The 18,209-nt window shown below is 42.2% G+C and overlaps 1 protein-coding gene across 8 annotated transcripts in view; it reads right to left on the bottom strand.

The window, feature by feature from the left end:
* Positions 1–8,203: 8,203 nt before the first annotated feature.
* The window catches only part of pias2 (protein inhibitor of activated STAT, 2), an 88,823-nt gene continuing 78,817 nt past the window's right edge, over positions 8,204–18,209 (bottom strand). For 7 of the 8 annotated variants that reach the window (XM_072497463.1, XM_072497468.1, XM_072497464.1 and 4 more), the window contains 2 exons: positions 17,636–17,673; positions 9,463–11,818 (listed from right to left, as the gene is read on the bottom strand). In XM_072497463.1, coding sequence (XP_072353564.1) covers positions 11,627–11,818; positions 17,636–17,673 — 230 coding nt within the window. In that variant the 3' untranslated portion in view covers positions 9,463–11,626. Of the gene's footprint in view, positions 8,576–9,462; positions 11,819–17,635; positions 17,674–18,209 lie in introns of those variants that run through there. The other variant, XM_072497471.1, reaches the window with a different exon arrangement.

Raw genomic sequence — 18,209 nt, 5'->3', positions numbered from 1 at the left:
AAACATCCCCATTTCTGACCTGATGATGGAAGGGAGGTTGAAGCAATTGAAGATGGTCGGGCTGAGGACACTACCCTGAGGAATTCATGCAGTGATGTCCTGGAGTTGACCTCCAACCACCACAACCATCTTCCTTTGTGCCAGGTATGACTCCACTGAGCGGGAGTTTTCTCCCTGATTTCCATCGACTCCAGTTTAGCTAGGGGTCCTAGATTCCACACACAGACAAATGCTGCCTTGATGTCAAGGGCAGTCACTCAACTCTGGCATTCAGCTCCTTTGTTCATGTTTGAGGGGAGCCAGAACCCAAACTGAGCATCCGTGAGCAGGTTATTGCTGAGTTAGTGCTGCTTGATAGCACTGTTGATGACTCCTTCCATCACTGTGGATCATGTGTATTTTGTTTACCCTATTTTGTATTTTCTTTTCATGTACAAAATGATTTGTCTGAGCTGCACGCAGAACAATACTTTTCACTGTGCCTCTGTATAGGTGATAATAAATAAATCCAATCAAACTTTGCTGATGATGGAGAGTAGACTGATAGGGCGGTCATTGGCTGGGTTGGATGTGTCCTATTTCTGGTGTACAGGACACACCTGGACAGCTTTCTACATTGCCGGGTAGATGCCAGTGTTGTAGCTGTACTGGAACTGCTTGGCTGGGGGTGCCATGGGGAGGAGGGCCACACCCTTGCCTTTGCCTCCCTCGTCGCCTGCCGGAGAATCCTGCTGAGCTGGCGATTGGTCTGCACCCAAAGCTGTAGACTGGCTGCCCGACCTGTCGGAATGTCTCAAAATGGAGAAAACTAAATTCGCCATCCGAGGGTCACACAAAGACCAGTACAGCACAGGACCAGGCCCTTCGGCCCAGCACCGACCATGCTGCCCATCCAAACTAAAAAACACTCCCCTTCCAGGGACCATATCCCTCTATTCCCATCCTATTCATATATTTGTCAAGACGCCACTTAAAAGTCACTATCGTATCTGCTTCCACTACCTCCCCCGGCAGCGGGTTCCAGGCTCCCACCACCCTATGTGTAAAAAATTTGCTTCGTACATCTTTTTTAAACCTTGCCTCTTGCACTTTAAACCTATGCCCCCTAGTAATTGACTCTTCTACCCTGGGAAAAAGCCTCAGACTATCCACGCTGTCCATGCCCCTCATAATCTTGCAATCTATCAGGTCGCCCCTCAACCTCCATCTTTCCAGTGAGAACAAACCACATTTCTCCAACTTCTCCTCATAGTTAATGCCCTCCATACCTGGCAACATCCTGGTAAATCTTTTCTGTACCCTCTCCAAAGCCTCCACATCCTTCTGGTAATGTGGCGACCAGAATTGAACACTATATTCCAAATGCGGCCTAAGGTTTTATAAAGCTACAACATGACAAATTTTAAACTCAATGCCCCGGCCATTGAAGGCAAGCATGCCGTATGCCTTGACTACCTTCTTCACCTGTGTTGCCCCTTTCAGTGAACTGTGGACCTGTACACCCAGATCACTCTGTCTATCAATACTCATAAGGGTTCTGCCATTTACTGTATTTTCCCCATCGGTATTAGACCTTCCAAAATACATTGCCTCACATTTGTCTGGATTAAACTCCATCTGCCATCTCTCTGCCCAAGTCTCCAACTAATTTATATCCTGCTGTATGACGGTCCTCATTGCTATCTGCAATTCCACCAACCTTGGTGTCGTCCACAAAATTACTAATCAAACCAGTTACATTTTCCTCCAAATCATTTATATATACATATATACATATGGCTTCCACAAACTGTGGGAGCCATCCACTCGGTTGTTCCAAGACCCGATTGCAGCCAACAACTAGGAAGCCAAAGAACAGGAGGGGGTAGCCACAACATAGTATGGATGATGGGGGGGGGGGTCAGGGAAATATGGAACTCAACCAAGTCCAGCAAGAGAAACATGAGACACAAGCGGAGGCAGGTGCAAGAATCTGAACCAAATGGAGGTGGGGGGGTGGGGAGAAAGACAAAGAGAAAACTGGTGAGAAGCGAAGCACAGGGGACCACAAATGCCACTGAGAAAAAATTAAAATGCAATGTAGAACAAAGAAGAACAAAGAAAAATTACAGCACAGGAACAGGCCCTTCGGCCCTCCAAGCCTGCGCCGATCCAGATCCTCTATCTAAAACTGTCGCCTATTTTCTAAGGATCTGTATCCCTCTGCTCCCTGCCCATTCATATATCTGTCTAGATACATCTTAAATGACGCTATCGTGCCCGCCTCTACCACCTCCGCCGGCAATGTGTTCCAGGCACCCACCACCCTCTGCGTAAAGAACTTTCCACGCATATCTCCCTTAAACCTTTCCCCTCTCACCTTGAACTTTTGACCCCTAGTAATTGAGTCCCCCACTCTGGGGAAAAAGCTTCTTGCTATCCACCCTGTCTATACCTCTCATGATTTTGTAGACCTCAATGAGGTCCCCCCTCAACCTCCATCTTTCCAGTGAAAATAATCCTAATCTACTCAACCTCTCTTCATAGCTAGCACCCTCCATACCAGGCAACATCCTGGTGAACCTCCTCTGCACCTTCTCCAATGCATCCACATCCTTCTGGTAATGTGGCGACCAGAACTGTACGCAGTATTCCAAATGTGGCCGAACCAGTCTTATACAACTGTACATGATCTGCCAACTCTTGTACTCAATACCCCTTCCGATGAAGGAAAGCATGCCATATGCCTTCTTGACCACTTTATCGACCTGCGCAGCCACCTTCAGGGTACAATGGACCTGAACACCCAGATCCCTCTGTACATCAATTTTCCCCAGGGCTTTTCCATTTACCGTATAGTTCGCTCTTGAATTGGATCTTCCAAAATGCATCACCTCGCATTTGCCCGGATTGAACTCCATCTGCCATTTCTCAGCCCAACTCTCCAATCTATCTATATTCTGCTGTATTCTCTGACAGTCCCCTTCACTTTCTGCTACTCCACCAATCTTAGTGTCATCTGCAAACTTGCTAATCAGACCACCTATACCTTCCTCCAGATCATTTATGTATATCACAAACAACAGTGGTCCCAGAACGGATCCCTGTGGAACACCACTAATCACAGTTCTCCATTTTGAGAAACTCCCTTCCACTACTACTCTCTGTCTCCTGTTGCCCAGCCAGTTCTTTATCCATCTAGCTAGTACACCCTGGACTCCATGAGATTTCACTTTCTCCATCAGCCTAATCTTATCAAATGCCTTACTGAAGTCCATGTATATGACATCTACAGCCCTTCCCTCATCAATTAACTTTGTCACTTCCTCAAAGAATTCTATGGAGTTGGTAAGACATGACCTTCCCTGCACAAAACCATGTTGCCTATCACTGACAAGACCATTTTCTTCCAAATGGGAATAGATCCTATCCCTCAGTATATTCTCCAGCAGCTTCCCTACCACTGATGTCAGGCTCACCGGTCTATAATTATCTGAATTATCCCTGCTACCCTTCTTAAACAAAGGGACAACATTAGCAATTCTCCAGTCCTCCGGTACCTCACCCGTGTTCAAGGATGCTGCAAAGAGATCTGTTAAGGCCCCAGCTATTTCCTCTCTCACTTCCCTCAGTAACCTGGGATAGATCCCATCCGGATCTGGGGACTTGTCCACCTTAATGCCTAGAGTAGAGTATGACCTAGAGTAATCAAACATCTATCCCGAACCTCAACATCAGCCATGTCCCTCTCCTCGGTGAATACCGATGCAAAGTACTCGTTAAGAATCTCACCCATTTTCTCTGACTCCATGCAGAACTTTCCTCCTTTGTCCTCGAGTGGGCCAGCCCTTTCTTTAGTTACCCTCTTGCTCCTTATATATGAATAAAAGGCTTTGGGATTTTCCTTAACCCTGTTTGCTAAAGATATTTCATGACCCCTTTTAGCCCTCTTGATTCCTCGTTTCAGATTATTCTTTCAAAGCTTTGTCTGTCTTCAGTCGCCTAGACCTTATGTATCCTTCCTTTTTCCTCTTAGCTAGTCTCACACTTTCACCTGTCATCCATGGTTCCCTAATCTTGCCATTTCTATCCCTCATTTTCACAGGGACATGTTTGTCCTGCACTCTAATCAACCTTTCCTTAAAAGACCCCCACATTTCAAATGTGGATTTACCTTCAAACAGCTGCTCCCAATCTACACTCCCCAGCTCCTGCCGAATTTTGGTATAGTTGGCCTTCCCCCAATTTAGCACTCTTCCTTTAGGACCACTCTCGTCTTTGTCCAGGAGTATTCTAAAACTTACAGAATTGTGATCACTATTCCCAAAGTAATCCCCGACTGAAACTTCTACCACCTGGCCGGGCTCATTCCCCAACACCAGGTCCAGTATGGCCCCTTCCCGAGTTGGACTATTTACATACTGCTCTAGAAAACCCTCCTGGATGCTCCTTACAAATTCTCCTCCATCTAGACCTCTGACACTAAGTGTATCCCAGTCAATGTTGGGAAAATTAAAATCTCCTATCACACCACCCTGTTGCTCCTACATCTTTCCATAATCTGTTTACATATTTGTACCTCTATCTCACGCTCGCTGTTGGGTGGCATGTAGTAGTCCCAACATTGTTACCGCACCCTTCCTATTTCTGAGCTCTACCCATATTATCTCACTGCTCGAGTCCTCCATAGTGCCCTCCTTCAGCACAGCTGTGATATCCTCTCTGACAAGTAATGCAACTCCTCCACCCCTTTTACCTCCCTCTCTATCCCGCCTGAAGCATCGATATCCTGGGATATTTAGTTGCCAATCATGCCCTTACCTCAACCAAGTCTCAGTAATAGCAATATCATATTCCCAGGTACTAATCCAAGCCCTAAATTCATCTGGCTTACCTACTACATTTCTTGCATTATGTATGTATGTAAATAGTTGAAGCCAATATATGTGTAAATAGTTTTAAGTTTTACTTTTTCCTTGGCTTTCTCTCTGTTCTTGTTTTATCTCCTCATGTTTGTTCCTATTTATATATCTGCTTTGTAAATCAAAAAATTCAATAAAAACATTTTTTTTAAATGCAAGCTGCATAGAAATGACCAGATTACGCCTTTCCTCCTACCAAAATAAACAAAATGGAAAATACCGGAAAAACTCATCTTAGCAATCTATGATTGACAAAATCATATGAAAAAAACTTGCACAGGGAGAAAAGAAGTAGCGTGCAGTCTTTTAGTCACTATTTCAATATGATCTTCATCAGAGAAACAATTGTGCGTGCTATTTCAAGACATATTTAGCCACAATTATTAATGTACAATGTCTTTAATCAATAAACAATAAAAATTAAGAATCACAGAATGGAGTTATATCATGGACATTCACAGTCATTTCTACTTACCATATGGGCGCAGTGGTAGCATTGCAGTCTCACGGCGCCAAGGTCCCAGGTTCGATCCTGGCTTTGGGTCACTGTCCGTGTGGAGTTTGCACATTCTCCCCGTGTTTGTGTGGGTTTCGCCCCCACACCCCAAAGATGTGCAAGGTCGGTGGATTGAACACGCTAAATTGCCCCTCAATTGGAAAAAATTAATTGGGTACTCTAAATTTAAAAAAAAAATTCTACTTACCATACTGTTACGGAAAAGACAGTGCTTCTGATTTCTCAACTTGCACATCTTCATGATTACACAAATGGCAGGAACCTATTGAATTACAATGATATGGACTTGGAGGGAGGAAAAGACGACAGGAGAAATGAAGGATGCAAAGGAGAATGGTGTCACTTTTCTGAAGGTTCCCAAGCTCATTTGCTGGGAGAACCCGCTGTGCAGGTGGTGTAAATGCTCTATAACACGAATATGACCACTAAGCAGAATGAAGCAGCCATGATTCTGCACTCTCCTACTTAACAAAAACCTTAAATTGTGACGCCGATTCGCTTCATCTGCTTTCTTTACCCAATGTTTCTTCAAAAGTACTCTCGGCTATCAACATAACTGAAAATACATTTAATTTCAGGATTTTAATTCAGAACCTCTCAAACAAAACTCAACTATTACTCATATAAACACATTTTAGGTCTTCATAGCCATTTATATGTGGCACAATAAATGTAAAGACCTGCTCCAAAGGTCCTCTTCGTCACTCATTAGTCGCCATGTTCAGGTTTGCTACTTTCCTTGTTGACTGTATTGGAGGACATGAGCTGGTTTTGCTTCGAAGATTTCATTGCTCAAATTGTTCTGATGCTTTATGCAAAAATATTGTTATTCCTAAAACTGGTTTCCTGAAGACTCTTAATAATTTCTCTCTGGAGAAGGCAGGTTCTTATAAACAGGATTATGTCTGGCTGTTGGTAATCTTGGATTCTTCAGTTTGACCATACGCTGGGAACCTGTATGAACGCATGGCTCTTGAACCTCTTGCAGTGGCACAGACTTCTAACAAAAATCATAGTTACAGACATTTTAAACAGAAAATGCTGTTACTGATATAACTTGTCATTTTCTTGTAAATATTTTTTTTATTTTTATGCAAGTCCAAATAAATCCACGGAACAAGGGTTTAACTTAGCAAATTTAGCAACTAAAGGGCATTCCACCTGTCTTCAAGCTTTGTTCACTGTTTAGGATTTGTACATGCCCCGCGTTGCATCTTGTTGCAAAGCAAATCTAATTATTTTCTTTACCTTTATTTGCATATTTCTTATATAGTGATTTATTTCTGCTTTAGGAATACAAAGCTTGGAGCTGATGTCATGCAAAGATGTGGTTAGGTAGATTGGCCATGCTAAAAAATTGTCCCTTAATATCCAAAGATATGCAGATTAGGTGGGGTTAAGGGGATAGGGTGGGAGAGTGGGCCTCGGTTGGGTGCTTTTTCAGAGGGTTGATAGACTCAATGGGCTGAATGGCCTTCTTCTGCACAATAAGAATTCCAAGTGTGACACAGAATAATAATAACCTTTTATTGTCACAAGTATGAAGTTACTGTGAAAAGCCCCTAGTCGCCATATTCCGGCGCCTGTTCGGGTAAGCTGGTACGGGAATTGAACCCGCGCTGCTGGCCTTGTTCTGCATCATAAACCAGCTGTCCAACCCACTGAGCTAAATCAGCCCTAAAACTGCATATATGACAGACAAAACATTAAATGCAATGCAGTTGCTGTGATAATGGTTCTTAGCCAAAAGGCCAGGTCAAATGGATAAAATGTTCACACCTCATATTTCTTATAATTCATCAGTTTGTGTAAGCTTTCCCTTCTTCCTCACTGTCACATAACTAGCCACATCAATCAAAGCTGTCAGTCAAGAGGTGAAGAGAATTCAGAGACTACACAATTCAAAGCCTACATTTTGAACCTACGTGCTGTAGGTCAAAATATAGTAAAAATATAAACTGCTAGTAAGTAAAAATGAAACCTGGTTACTGTCACAGCTCCTTTGAACTGACCATCCAACAGGATGTACTAAAAAGCACTCTGCTCCACCACAACATCCAAGGTCCAATCAATTATGGCTCCACGCTTTAGGCTTCAGCCACTGCAGTGCACACCTATCCACAAGGGCAGACTCATATTTCTAAATCCACTGGGACTTGGGATTGAAATTTCTTGCACGAATTTAACAAAAAAACCTCCTGTTGAACCGAACATAATCCTCACACCAAGAAATGGATTTTCACCTGAGAGTTGGGTGCACAGAGCTGGGAGAATTCCTGGTTCCACAAACGCGACTTTTAAAAATAGCTCCCCGACATCAGATTTTTGGTCCAGTGGGGTGGTTTAGATTAAAAATCAGAGCTGCCAATCCCAGAAGTGAAGTAGTGAGGATGCTGTGTGTGGAGACGGGCTGAGTGGAAGGCGTGTCAATGGCTCCAGCAGTGTCCAGAAATTTAAAACATAAAAATTTCCTCCAGCACTCCCCTACACATTCCCCATCTAGGCCAACCTATGCCACCTTATGTCTTAAACCCACCTCCATATCAAGCTATTGTACACACGCCCATGGCCATTTCTCACCCCTATGCCAATTTAGCTCCAATTCATGATAACCCATGCCCCATTATCCCTCACCCAGTATCCACTATGGGCAGACCTCAGAACCCATACAAAGATGAGATAAAAAAGTTCTATAAAATAAAGTCTATTGCATATTGCAACAAAAACATTCATAAAAACGCACTTACCACATTTGTATACATTCCTTCAACTAAATCAAGCCTCATAAGCACCAAACATTTAATGCACATTCCCTTATAACAAGCATTACAATTCAGCGTCCTACTTCAAAAAAATCTAGAACCATTTGTAGCTGTCAATCAAATGCTAAAATGGCAAGGACTCTGTGACAATATGTTTGCAAAATCAGATATGCAGCACTAATCCAGTAATGGAACCCTCAACTTACGTCAACATGTTGAAATAGCAAGCAATTTTAAAAAACATTCCAGACATATCTTTCAAAGGTTTAAACGGCAGGCCTTTTAAATGCCTTGGCAGCTTGAAAGGTCACTTTGACAGGTGCTTTTGACAGGTTCTCTTGACGTTTTTGACAGGTCCTCTTGACAGGTGCTTTTGACAGTTGATTTTGACAAATCTGTTGACAATTCCAATGAGTTTGACAGTTAATGAGTTTATGCACTTTTTATCCATATTCATACCTACTTTTAATAATTCCAAAGGGGATCTCATCTCCCCCAAAGAGCATCTGTATGCCTCCAAAGGTGTCCCAGGTCCAGATTCAAAGGGGTACTCTGGTTACCCAAATGAATTCAGTTCAGACCTGCTCTTACTAGGTCTGATTTCACTCTCCTGGTCTACCAAAATCTGACTTGAATGGAGGCAGTTGATGATTTAAATGACCAGCTGCCTCCCTAAATCACACATGTATAAAATATCCCCATTCCAAACCACTCGAAAATGGGAAACGCCATGTTCAGGGACGAGACTCAGGATTTTCAGGTACTTCTAAATAATAATCTTTATTGCCACAAGTAGACTTACATTAACACTGCAATGAAGTTACTGTGAAAAGCCCCTAGTCGCCACATTCTGGCACCTGTTCAGGTACACAGAGGGAGAATTCAGAATGTCCAAATTACCTAACAGCACGTCTTTCCGGACTTGTGGGAGGAAACCGGAGCACCCGGAGGAAACCCACGCAGACACGGGGAGAACATGCAGACTCCACAGTCAGTGACCCAAGCTGGGAATCGACCCTGGAGCTGTGAAGCAACAGTGCTACCCACTGTGCTACCGTGCTGCCATTCTCACCACGACACAGTGGCTTTCTGTCATGGCGAAAATCCGGGACCAAGTTTTACAAGCTAGGTTATTTATTACTACAACCAGGTTTCCAGAATACAAAGTCATAATGTAATAATATTGTACTCAATATGTTTCTCATGGGTCACAGAGAAATAAAGATGCAACTCAATACTGGAGTGTACAACCCCAACCAAACAAAAACTGGGAGGCAGAGTGTAGGCTTCAGAGAATACATTATTTTACTTTATCGCTCTCGAATTCACAAGTGCAGAGCGTAATATAATGTTACAAGCTTCTTTAGCACAGAAGAAGAAAATGGCACAAGAATTTTATTGAAAACCCTACAGCAGAACAAAAGAGACAAAACATCAATCAACCGCTTCAAATGTTAACTTCTTTTAAAAAAAAGTCTGAAAGCTTCCTTTAGAAAATCCAGTTTGGAAAACATCTTCTTTATATAAATGCACTGCCCTACTTTGTTTAAGATGATTCTCTTTTGCAAGTTGAAGAATAGGTTTGACCCAGTCAATCCAGCCAAGATCAACAGTTACCTTAAATTGCATAATTGTAAAAAGTAAATTTTAAAAATTCAGCCAATTTTTTTTTGGCTAACCCTCCTCCCTCATTCTCTACTGAAGGCACTATTACTCAGATCCTGTTTCACAGGCACCATCTTACCGCAGTAAACTGGCCAATTCCACTGTATAGCACAATACATTCCACTTTGGGCATATTTTGGAGGATTAATCTGATGGACATGATGAGCGAAATCCCACTTAGCTTATAGACACCGAGACCAATTATAAGAACAATAAATACTCTGGCTGTGATCGACAAACTCAGGACAGACTAGAAATCATTCCTTGGAGCTTTTGGTCTATATTTACTATAGCACATGGTGCATTTATCCACGTTAGACTGTCAACGAGCTACAGAATAAAGATCACCATGTATTTCAGCATGTATTGGTTTCCAAGTACTAATTGCTTCAAGGTCAGAACTGTCATTTTGCTTGAAATGCTGCACGAGTTGGAATCCAAAATTAACAGAAACTTTGAGGTGCAAACTGTTAATTAAACATTTGCATTAGGTTATGTACAAGATATTGCATAACTCTAAATCTCTCCTCCAATCTGCCTCCCCATAACACTAAATACAGGTTTCCCATTGGTACCACGTGAATCAATTTTTGAGGCTCAACTGGGGTACTGTGACATACAGCAAGAGGAAGTAATCAAAGCATGTCTGATTAATGATTATATTTTTATCATCTCCAATTTTCCCCCATCCTTAGCCATTAGAGCAGAGAAATGTGACACTGCCCCACAGTTGCTGGTGTACTATGCCACACTTACATGGCCATCCTTCATGTAGAAGACAAGCAAGATATTCAACTAGAAAGAGCAACATCTTAATCTATCTTGCCCATGTGTTTTCACTTCCAAACAAGAGTCACTGGATTTTCCCTTCATCTCTATCCTGGACCACTGCGAGAGTCTGTAGCACCCCTATTGCCTGAAATCAACTAGTTCAACAGGCACTGAAGGCAGAGCCTTCCTAATCTGTATTGTGTTGGCCACTGAGGTACAGTATACAGATTGTCTCCATGACTCATTCTTCCTCCCTGCCTCTTCCATCTGTAGTCCTAAATATTTTATTTAGAAAAGCTCAGAAAACTGTATTTAAATTACAAAAGGAATGGAAACTGTAAAACAAAAAATGGATTTTTTTGCCATCCGAGAAACACTGTACAGGCTTACATATAATTGAATCATCAATAAAGAATTAAATCTCAGAACTGGTTGCTACAATATCTTATCCTAAAGATCTTAACCTCTGGCTCAGTTATTGCATTGGAGTCAGAATTGCATGGTGTTCTTCAACAGTGGCTGAGGGTATAGTGTTCTTCACAATTAAGCACCAATTATTTGAACTTTTACAGAGACAATGCATATATTTGAGGAAAGGCGTGGATATCCAGAGTCAACAGTCAGAAGAATAAAACCTTGCTGCGAATTTCACTGGTGGTTGCAAATGGAACTACACTACATTAATTGCAACAAAACACATTACAATTTTTTTCTTCTGCTTCCCCCGAGCTTCAAGCCCACTCAGGATTTCAGATCCAAACTCTCAGTTCCTGTCATCCATTTTGTCTCCATACCCATCCAAGGAAGTGCTGTACTAGCACTCTGTGAATACTACCGGTCAATAAAGTTCTTGATATTTCGATAACAAAGTGGCAGCATCATGGAGAATGCACATAATGTTGAAATCTAGTTCCCTGGCTGCTGTATGATTGCTGCTCCACTCTTTCCCTGCAACCACCACCTCCCCCAGACCAGTTCTTCAACACAAAATAAAGTCTATGCAAAATTCATCAATCTAAAGAGATGATATCTGGGATGCTGCCTCCTCCTCCTCCTGCTATGACCCCAGCTTCTGCTCGGCTGGTGCTGCTCCCCTCGTGGTGATGGGTCGATGAGATGATGCTTCCGCCGACAGTGGTGGGTGTCATAGTCGGTGATCCAACAGCAGAGGAGAGATTGTCCAGAAATATAGATTGACAGTACTGCAGTTGAGGAAATAGAGGGAATAATAAAAGTAAATGAAATATCAATGATCTGATATGAATTTAAGTTCTCTTTATCGGGACAAGGGGGCAAACTATTTTGCTCTCAGCATCATCCCACAGTTGAAGATTCTCAAGTAACATGCCCCCAAACCTCTCACAGTCACAAGGAGTAGACAAAGAGAGGCCCAGAGAAGATGATTCACACCCCTTCCTTCCGCAAAAGTACTTGTTCCTCTGCTTAGCACACGGGCAATAAGAATTGCTGACATGAAATCCAAGGTTTTTGTTTCTGTTACAGAGGTGTATATTTTTAAGAATCCTGTCAGTAGGGTTAAAATTAATCCAGTTACTTTTAAAATGTTCTTTAGTCCCCAATCAATCTACTAAAGCAACATGCTAACCTGTGATCTGACTTGTAATTATGAAGATATAAAATTACACACGGCGTGAAGGCATAACTAAGCACTGTCGCTGCTGTGCAGACAAAAGATGCTTTTGCATCGCTTCGTTTCTTCAATTGTAGTTGCTTACAGGATGTTTTTAAATTTAGAATAACAGGAGGGATTGGGAATTTACATTTTGTAAGTTTTGAACAGTAACGCAGCTATTAAATCGAATTGGAATTTCTTTCATCATTCAATTCACCCAAATAACTCATTTGACTGACCACACCAAGGAACCAAGTGAGCACATGAGGGTGCTTTTCAAACCAGAAAACAGCCCTGATGGTGAAAAAACAGTGGAAGTATGTAAACATCATCATCTGCTTTAGTGATGGAAAGGGATAGGTAGGTATATACCACAGGGCAAGAGTTATATTTGGGGGAAAGGCAATTATGATGCGGTGAGGCATGACTTAGGATGCATCGGATGGAGGAAAACTGCAGGGGATGGACACAATGGAAATGTGGAGCTTGTTCAAGGAACAGCTACTGCGTGTCCTTGATAAGTATGTACCTGTCAGGCAGGGAGGAAGTGGTCGAGTGAGGGAACCGTGGTTTACTAAAGCAGTCAAAACACTTGCCAAGAGGAAGGAGGCGGCTTATGTAAAGATGAGACATGAAGGTTCAGTTAGGGCGCTCGAGAGTTACAAGTTAGCTAGGAAGGACCTAAAGAGAGAGCTAAGATGAGCCAGGAGGGGACATGAGAAGTCTTTGGCAGGTAGGATCAAGGATAACCCTAAAGCTTTCTATAGATATGTCAGGAATAAAAGAATGACTAGGGTAAGAGTAGGGCCAGTCAAGGACAGTAGTGGGAATTTGTGCTTGGAGTCCGAGGAGATAGGAGAAGTGCTAAATGAATATTTTTTGTCAGTATTCACACAGGAAAAAGATAATGTTGTCGAGGAGAATACTGAGATTCAGGCTATTAGACTAGAAGGGCTTGAGGTTCATAAGGAGGTGGTGTTAGCAATTCTGGAAAGTGTGAAAATAGATAAGTCCCCTGGGTCGGATGGGATTTATCCTAGGATTCTCTGGGAAGCTAGGGAGGAGATTGCTGAGCCTTTGGCTTTGATCTTTAAGTCATCTTTGTCTACAGGAATAGTGCCAGAAGACTGGAGGATAGCAAATGTTGTCCCCTTGTTCAAGAAGGGGAGTAGAGACAACCCCGGTAACTATAGACCAGTGAGCCTTACTTCCATTGTGGGCAAAATCTTGGAAAGGTTTATAAGAGATAGGATGTATAATCATCTGGAAAATAATAATTTGATTAGAGATAGTCAACACAGTTTTGTGAAGGGTAGGTCGTGCCTCACAAACCTTATTGAGTTCTTTGAGAAGGTGACCAAACAGGTGGATGAGGGTAAAGCAGTTGACGTGGTGTATATGGATTTCAGTAAAGCATTTGACAAGCTTCCCCACGGCAGGCTACTGCAGAAAATACGGAGGCATGGGATTCAGGGTGATTTAGCAGTTTGGATCAGAAATTGGCTAGCTGGAAGAAGACAAAGGGTGGTGGTTGATGGGAAATGTTCAGACTGGAGTCCAGTTACTAGTTTTGTACCATAAGGATCTGTTTTGGGGCCACTGCTGTTTGTCATTTTTATAAATGACCTGGAGGAGGGCGTAGAAGGATGGGTGAGTAAAGACGACATTAAAGTCGGTGGAGTTGTGGACAGTGCGGAAGGATGTTACAAGTTACAGAGGGACAAAGATAAGCTGCAGCGCTGGGCTGAGAGGTGGCAAATGGAGTTTAATGCAGAAAAGTGAGGTGATTCATTTTGGAAGGAATAACAGGAAGACAGAGTTCTGGGCTAATGGTAGGATTCTTGACAGTGTGGCTGAGCAGAGAGATCTCGGTGTCCATGTACATAGATCCCTAAAAGTTGCCACCCAGGTTGAGAGGGTTGTTAAGAAAGCGTACGGTGTGGTAGCTTTTATTGGTAGAGGGATTGAGTTTCGGAGCCATGAGGTCATTGCAGCTGTACAAAACTCTCGTGCGGCCGCATTTGGAGTATTGCGTGCAATTCTAGTCGCCGCATTATAGGAAGGATGTGGAAGCATTGGAAAGGGTGCAGGGGAGATTTACCAGAATGTTGCCTGGTGTGGAGGGAAGATCTTATGAGGAAAGGCTGAGGGACACGAGGCTGTTTTCGTTAGAGAGAAGAAGGTTAAGAGGTGACTTAATTGAGGCATACATGATGATCAGAGGATTGGCTAGGGTGGACAGTGAGAGCCTTTTTCCTCGGATGGTGATGTCTAGCACGAGGGGACATAGCTTTAAATTGAGGGGAAATAGATATAGGACAGACGTCAGAGGTAGGTTCTTTACTCAGAGGGTAGTAAGAGCATGGAATGCCCTGCCTGCAACAGTAGTGGACTCGCCAACACTAAGGGCATTCAAATGGTCATTGGATAGGCATATGGACAATAAGGGAATAGTGTAGATGGGCTTTAGAGTGGTTTCACAGGTCGGTGCAACATCGAGGGCCGAAGGGCCTGTATTGCGCTGTAATGTTCTATGTTCTATGCTCCAAATATTGGACAGCTCTGAATTCTTAAATTGTTGTCTATATTTGTCCATGACTATATTATTTAATTTGAAAGTACTTTAGCGTATATGCATTTGATATTTCCATCAAATGGCATAGAATGCATTACACAACTATCACTCTGCAATTCTGTGGGGTTTGGTGCACAATCAGGATAAAGCATGTAACTTCTGCATTTAAGGGAGAAGGGACGAGGTAGGACTGTAAAGCCACTGGCAGGAAAATTGAACATTTGAGGAAAAATTGTAAGTGTATGCCAACAGGTATTTAGTTAAAAATTAAGGAGTTAGGGCGATGATGGGCGTAACACTAGTCTTTCAGCTCACAAGCATGGGTTCAAATCCAATCCAAAATTAATAGATGAAATTCCTCTACCTTCAGATTGTAAGGATCCTATGTGAAATTAGTTTCTGCGAATACTAAATCACTCTTGCATTGACAATTTCCCCAAGAGACTACAGGATATTTATTGTGGGAAAGAGAAAGCAATGTTACGCTGGTGCAGTAGGAGTGTTGGGACCTGAAACACGAAGAAATATGCAGGAGTAGACCATATGGCCCCTGAAGCCTGGTCTGTTATTCAATATGATCATTGCCAATCTTCTGAACTCCACTTTTGCATCTGCTGCGCATATTCCTCGATTCCCCAAGATCAAAAATCTATCAATTTCAGTCTTGAATAAGTTTAACAACAAAACATCCAGAACTCGCTGGGATAGAAAATTCTAAAGATTCACAACCCCGAGGGAAGAAATTTCTCTTCCTCCTCAGTCTACAGTGATCACGTACCCCACCCCACACCCTGCAGCTATGCACGTTCCAGATTCCACAGTCAGAGGACACGGCCTCTCAGTATATACTGTCAAGCTCCTTTTAACATCTTGCATGTTTCAATGTGACCATCTCTCATTCTTCTAATCTCCAGAACATACAGACCCCAATTTACTCAGCCTATCATAGGACAACCCTCTCATTGCAGAAGTGAATGTTCACTGCACTGCGTCCAATGTTAAGTATGCCCATCCTTAGATTTGGAGGCAAAACTCTAATATTCGGTGTAAACTCACCAAAGTCCCACACAACTGTAGCAAAACTTCCTTATTCTTACACTCTAATCCCTTTGCAATAAAGGCCAACATGTCATTTTTCTTCCTAATTGCTTGCTGTACCTGTATGTTAATTGTGTGTTCCTTGTGTCATGTGAGAGTACCTTTAAGAAATGGGTGTTTAAGAAATGTACCTTTAAGAAATGGGTGTTTATCAGTGATGTCAGAATGTGGATGGAGCTGGGCTGTCTGTCAGCTTTTTACTTTCATTTTAGGCTGTTTGCTGCAGGGTGTGTTTTAGTTTCGTTTTCAGTGTTGGAGCCGAAGCCAGACAAAGCAGGTGTACTATTGATCTCTCTGCCATGAAAAGACTATCTCTTGATCATTTGGTGAATTCAGAATTATAAATGTTCTCATTAGTGAATGTAAACCTAATGCGCTTCTGTTAAAAGGTGTTTCTTTTGTCTTCTGGATGTTGTTTGGGAAATTATGAAGGATTACTTAGTGTTGTATTCTTTGGGGGTTGTATTTGAATTGATGGTTGCTAAGATGTTCACTGTATGTTTTAAAAAGGTTAACTTGAGTTCATAGAATAAACATAGTTTTGCTTTTAAAAATACTTCTCTATTTCTGCTGTACCACACCTGTAGAGTGGGCCGTGTACTCCCCATACCACAATCTATTAAAAGTTGTGGGTCAGGTGAACTCCATGATACACTTTGGGGTTCTCTAAACCCTGGCCCATAACACTTGTACAAATACATCCATGTCCCCCTCTGAACATCAACACAAAGCTTCATGTCTTCCAAAAAATATTGTTTTTCTATTCATAATACCCATACTATACTTTATCTGTGAACTTGGTGTCCACGTAGTAAACCGGTCTATATCTCGGTGCAGCCCATTTTTATTCTTTGCACATATTGTTGCAGCACAACAAAGAGAGCTTTATTCTGGCTATGCTGTGCTTGATTGGGGAATGTCCGTGTTGACAACTACTGCTTAAAATGGATGGGGTTTCATTCCCCTGCACCAGGAACTCTCACCTTAAGTGAACACAGAAGAAGAAACAAGACAAACCCAATTCTTGTATTGGCTAAGAATTTAGGAGGCAATGCATTCAAAAGACTTGGAATCTATAGGTAGAAATTGTGCTCCCATGTCACACAGAGGGTCCAGAGACGCCAGGTGTAGGTGCAGTTCCCACTGATAAAAATTGAGGTAGATTTATTGGGTAGGGGACGAAAGACCAACAGATGATCTGCAATGGTTGGGCAGACATGATTCCTGTCAGTACAAACACTTGGTATGATGAGTTTTCTTCCACTGGCATTGGCTCCCTTTCATCCTCAAGGATGACTCAGCATCAGTATATGCAAGGCCTTGAACGGTCCCAGCCAAATATGCATGTAGCTGCAGAGACTCAAGTTATAATAGGTCTCAGGGGATACCTATCACTGGATATGTCATTGCCTCTGTCAACAATTTGATACAAAATAGTGGTAGGAAACCTCTGTCAACAATTTGATACAAAATAGTGGCAGAAAATGAGAACAGTGTTTGAGTATTGGGAGTAGAGAGGGAGTTGGAGAGGAGAACAGCATTGGAACACTGTTATACAGTCACTCTCCCAAAACATGCACAATATAAAAGATTGCCTGTGGTACCACAGACGGATGATAAACGTGCCTCAATGTATTGCAGAAAGCACCAATGGTGATAGTAAAAATTATTTTGTTCAGTACCATACTACAAGAAGCTACATTATATACATACCTGAGGATCGCTTTGAAACAATGAGAAAAAGTCCAGATCTGAAAAAGAAATTACATTTACAATCAGATACGGTATAGCAAAAAGAATTGAAATGCAGAATCAAATCTGCATGACCTTTTTTCAAATGCAAAAAAGTGTTTACTTAAAGAAACCAATTTAGGTATATTTTTCATTTAACATGGAAGCTCACATCACAGTGGCTGGTTTAGCACACTGGGCTAAATAGCTGGCTTGTAATGTAGAACAAGGCAGCAGCACGGGTTCAATTCCCGTACCAGCCTCCCCGAACAGGCGCTGGAATGTGGCGACTAGGGGCTTTTCACAGTAACTTCATTGAAGTCTACTTGTGACAATAAGTGACTATTATTATTATTAACACACAAAAACCTTGCTCATTTTACAAATATAGTCAGGTGGATTGCTGGAGAGGGAGGAAAGGGCAGCGTGTAGCTAGAATAGATTAGTACTAATCTCATATGACAACTAGGGATCATAAATGAAAAAAGAAACAAAGTGTGGCATAATGGTTAGCACTGTTGCCTCATAGCACCATGGACTCAGGGACCTGGGTTCA

The sequence above is a fragment of the Scyliorhinus torazame genome, chromosome 3 (genome assembly GCF_047496885.1).
Source record: "Scyliorhinus torazame isolate Kashiwa2021f chromosome 3, sScyTor2.1, whole genome shotgun sequence".
Classification (NCBI taxonomy): domain Eukaryota; kingdom Metazoa; phylum Chordata; class Chondrichthyes; order Carcharhiniformes; family Scyliorhinidae; genus Scyliorhinus; species Scyliorhinus torazame.
Note: the sequence above shows the minus strand (reverse complement) of the source record. Positions and strands in the feature narration are given on the sequence as shown.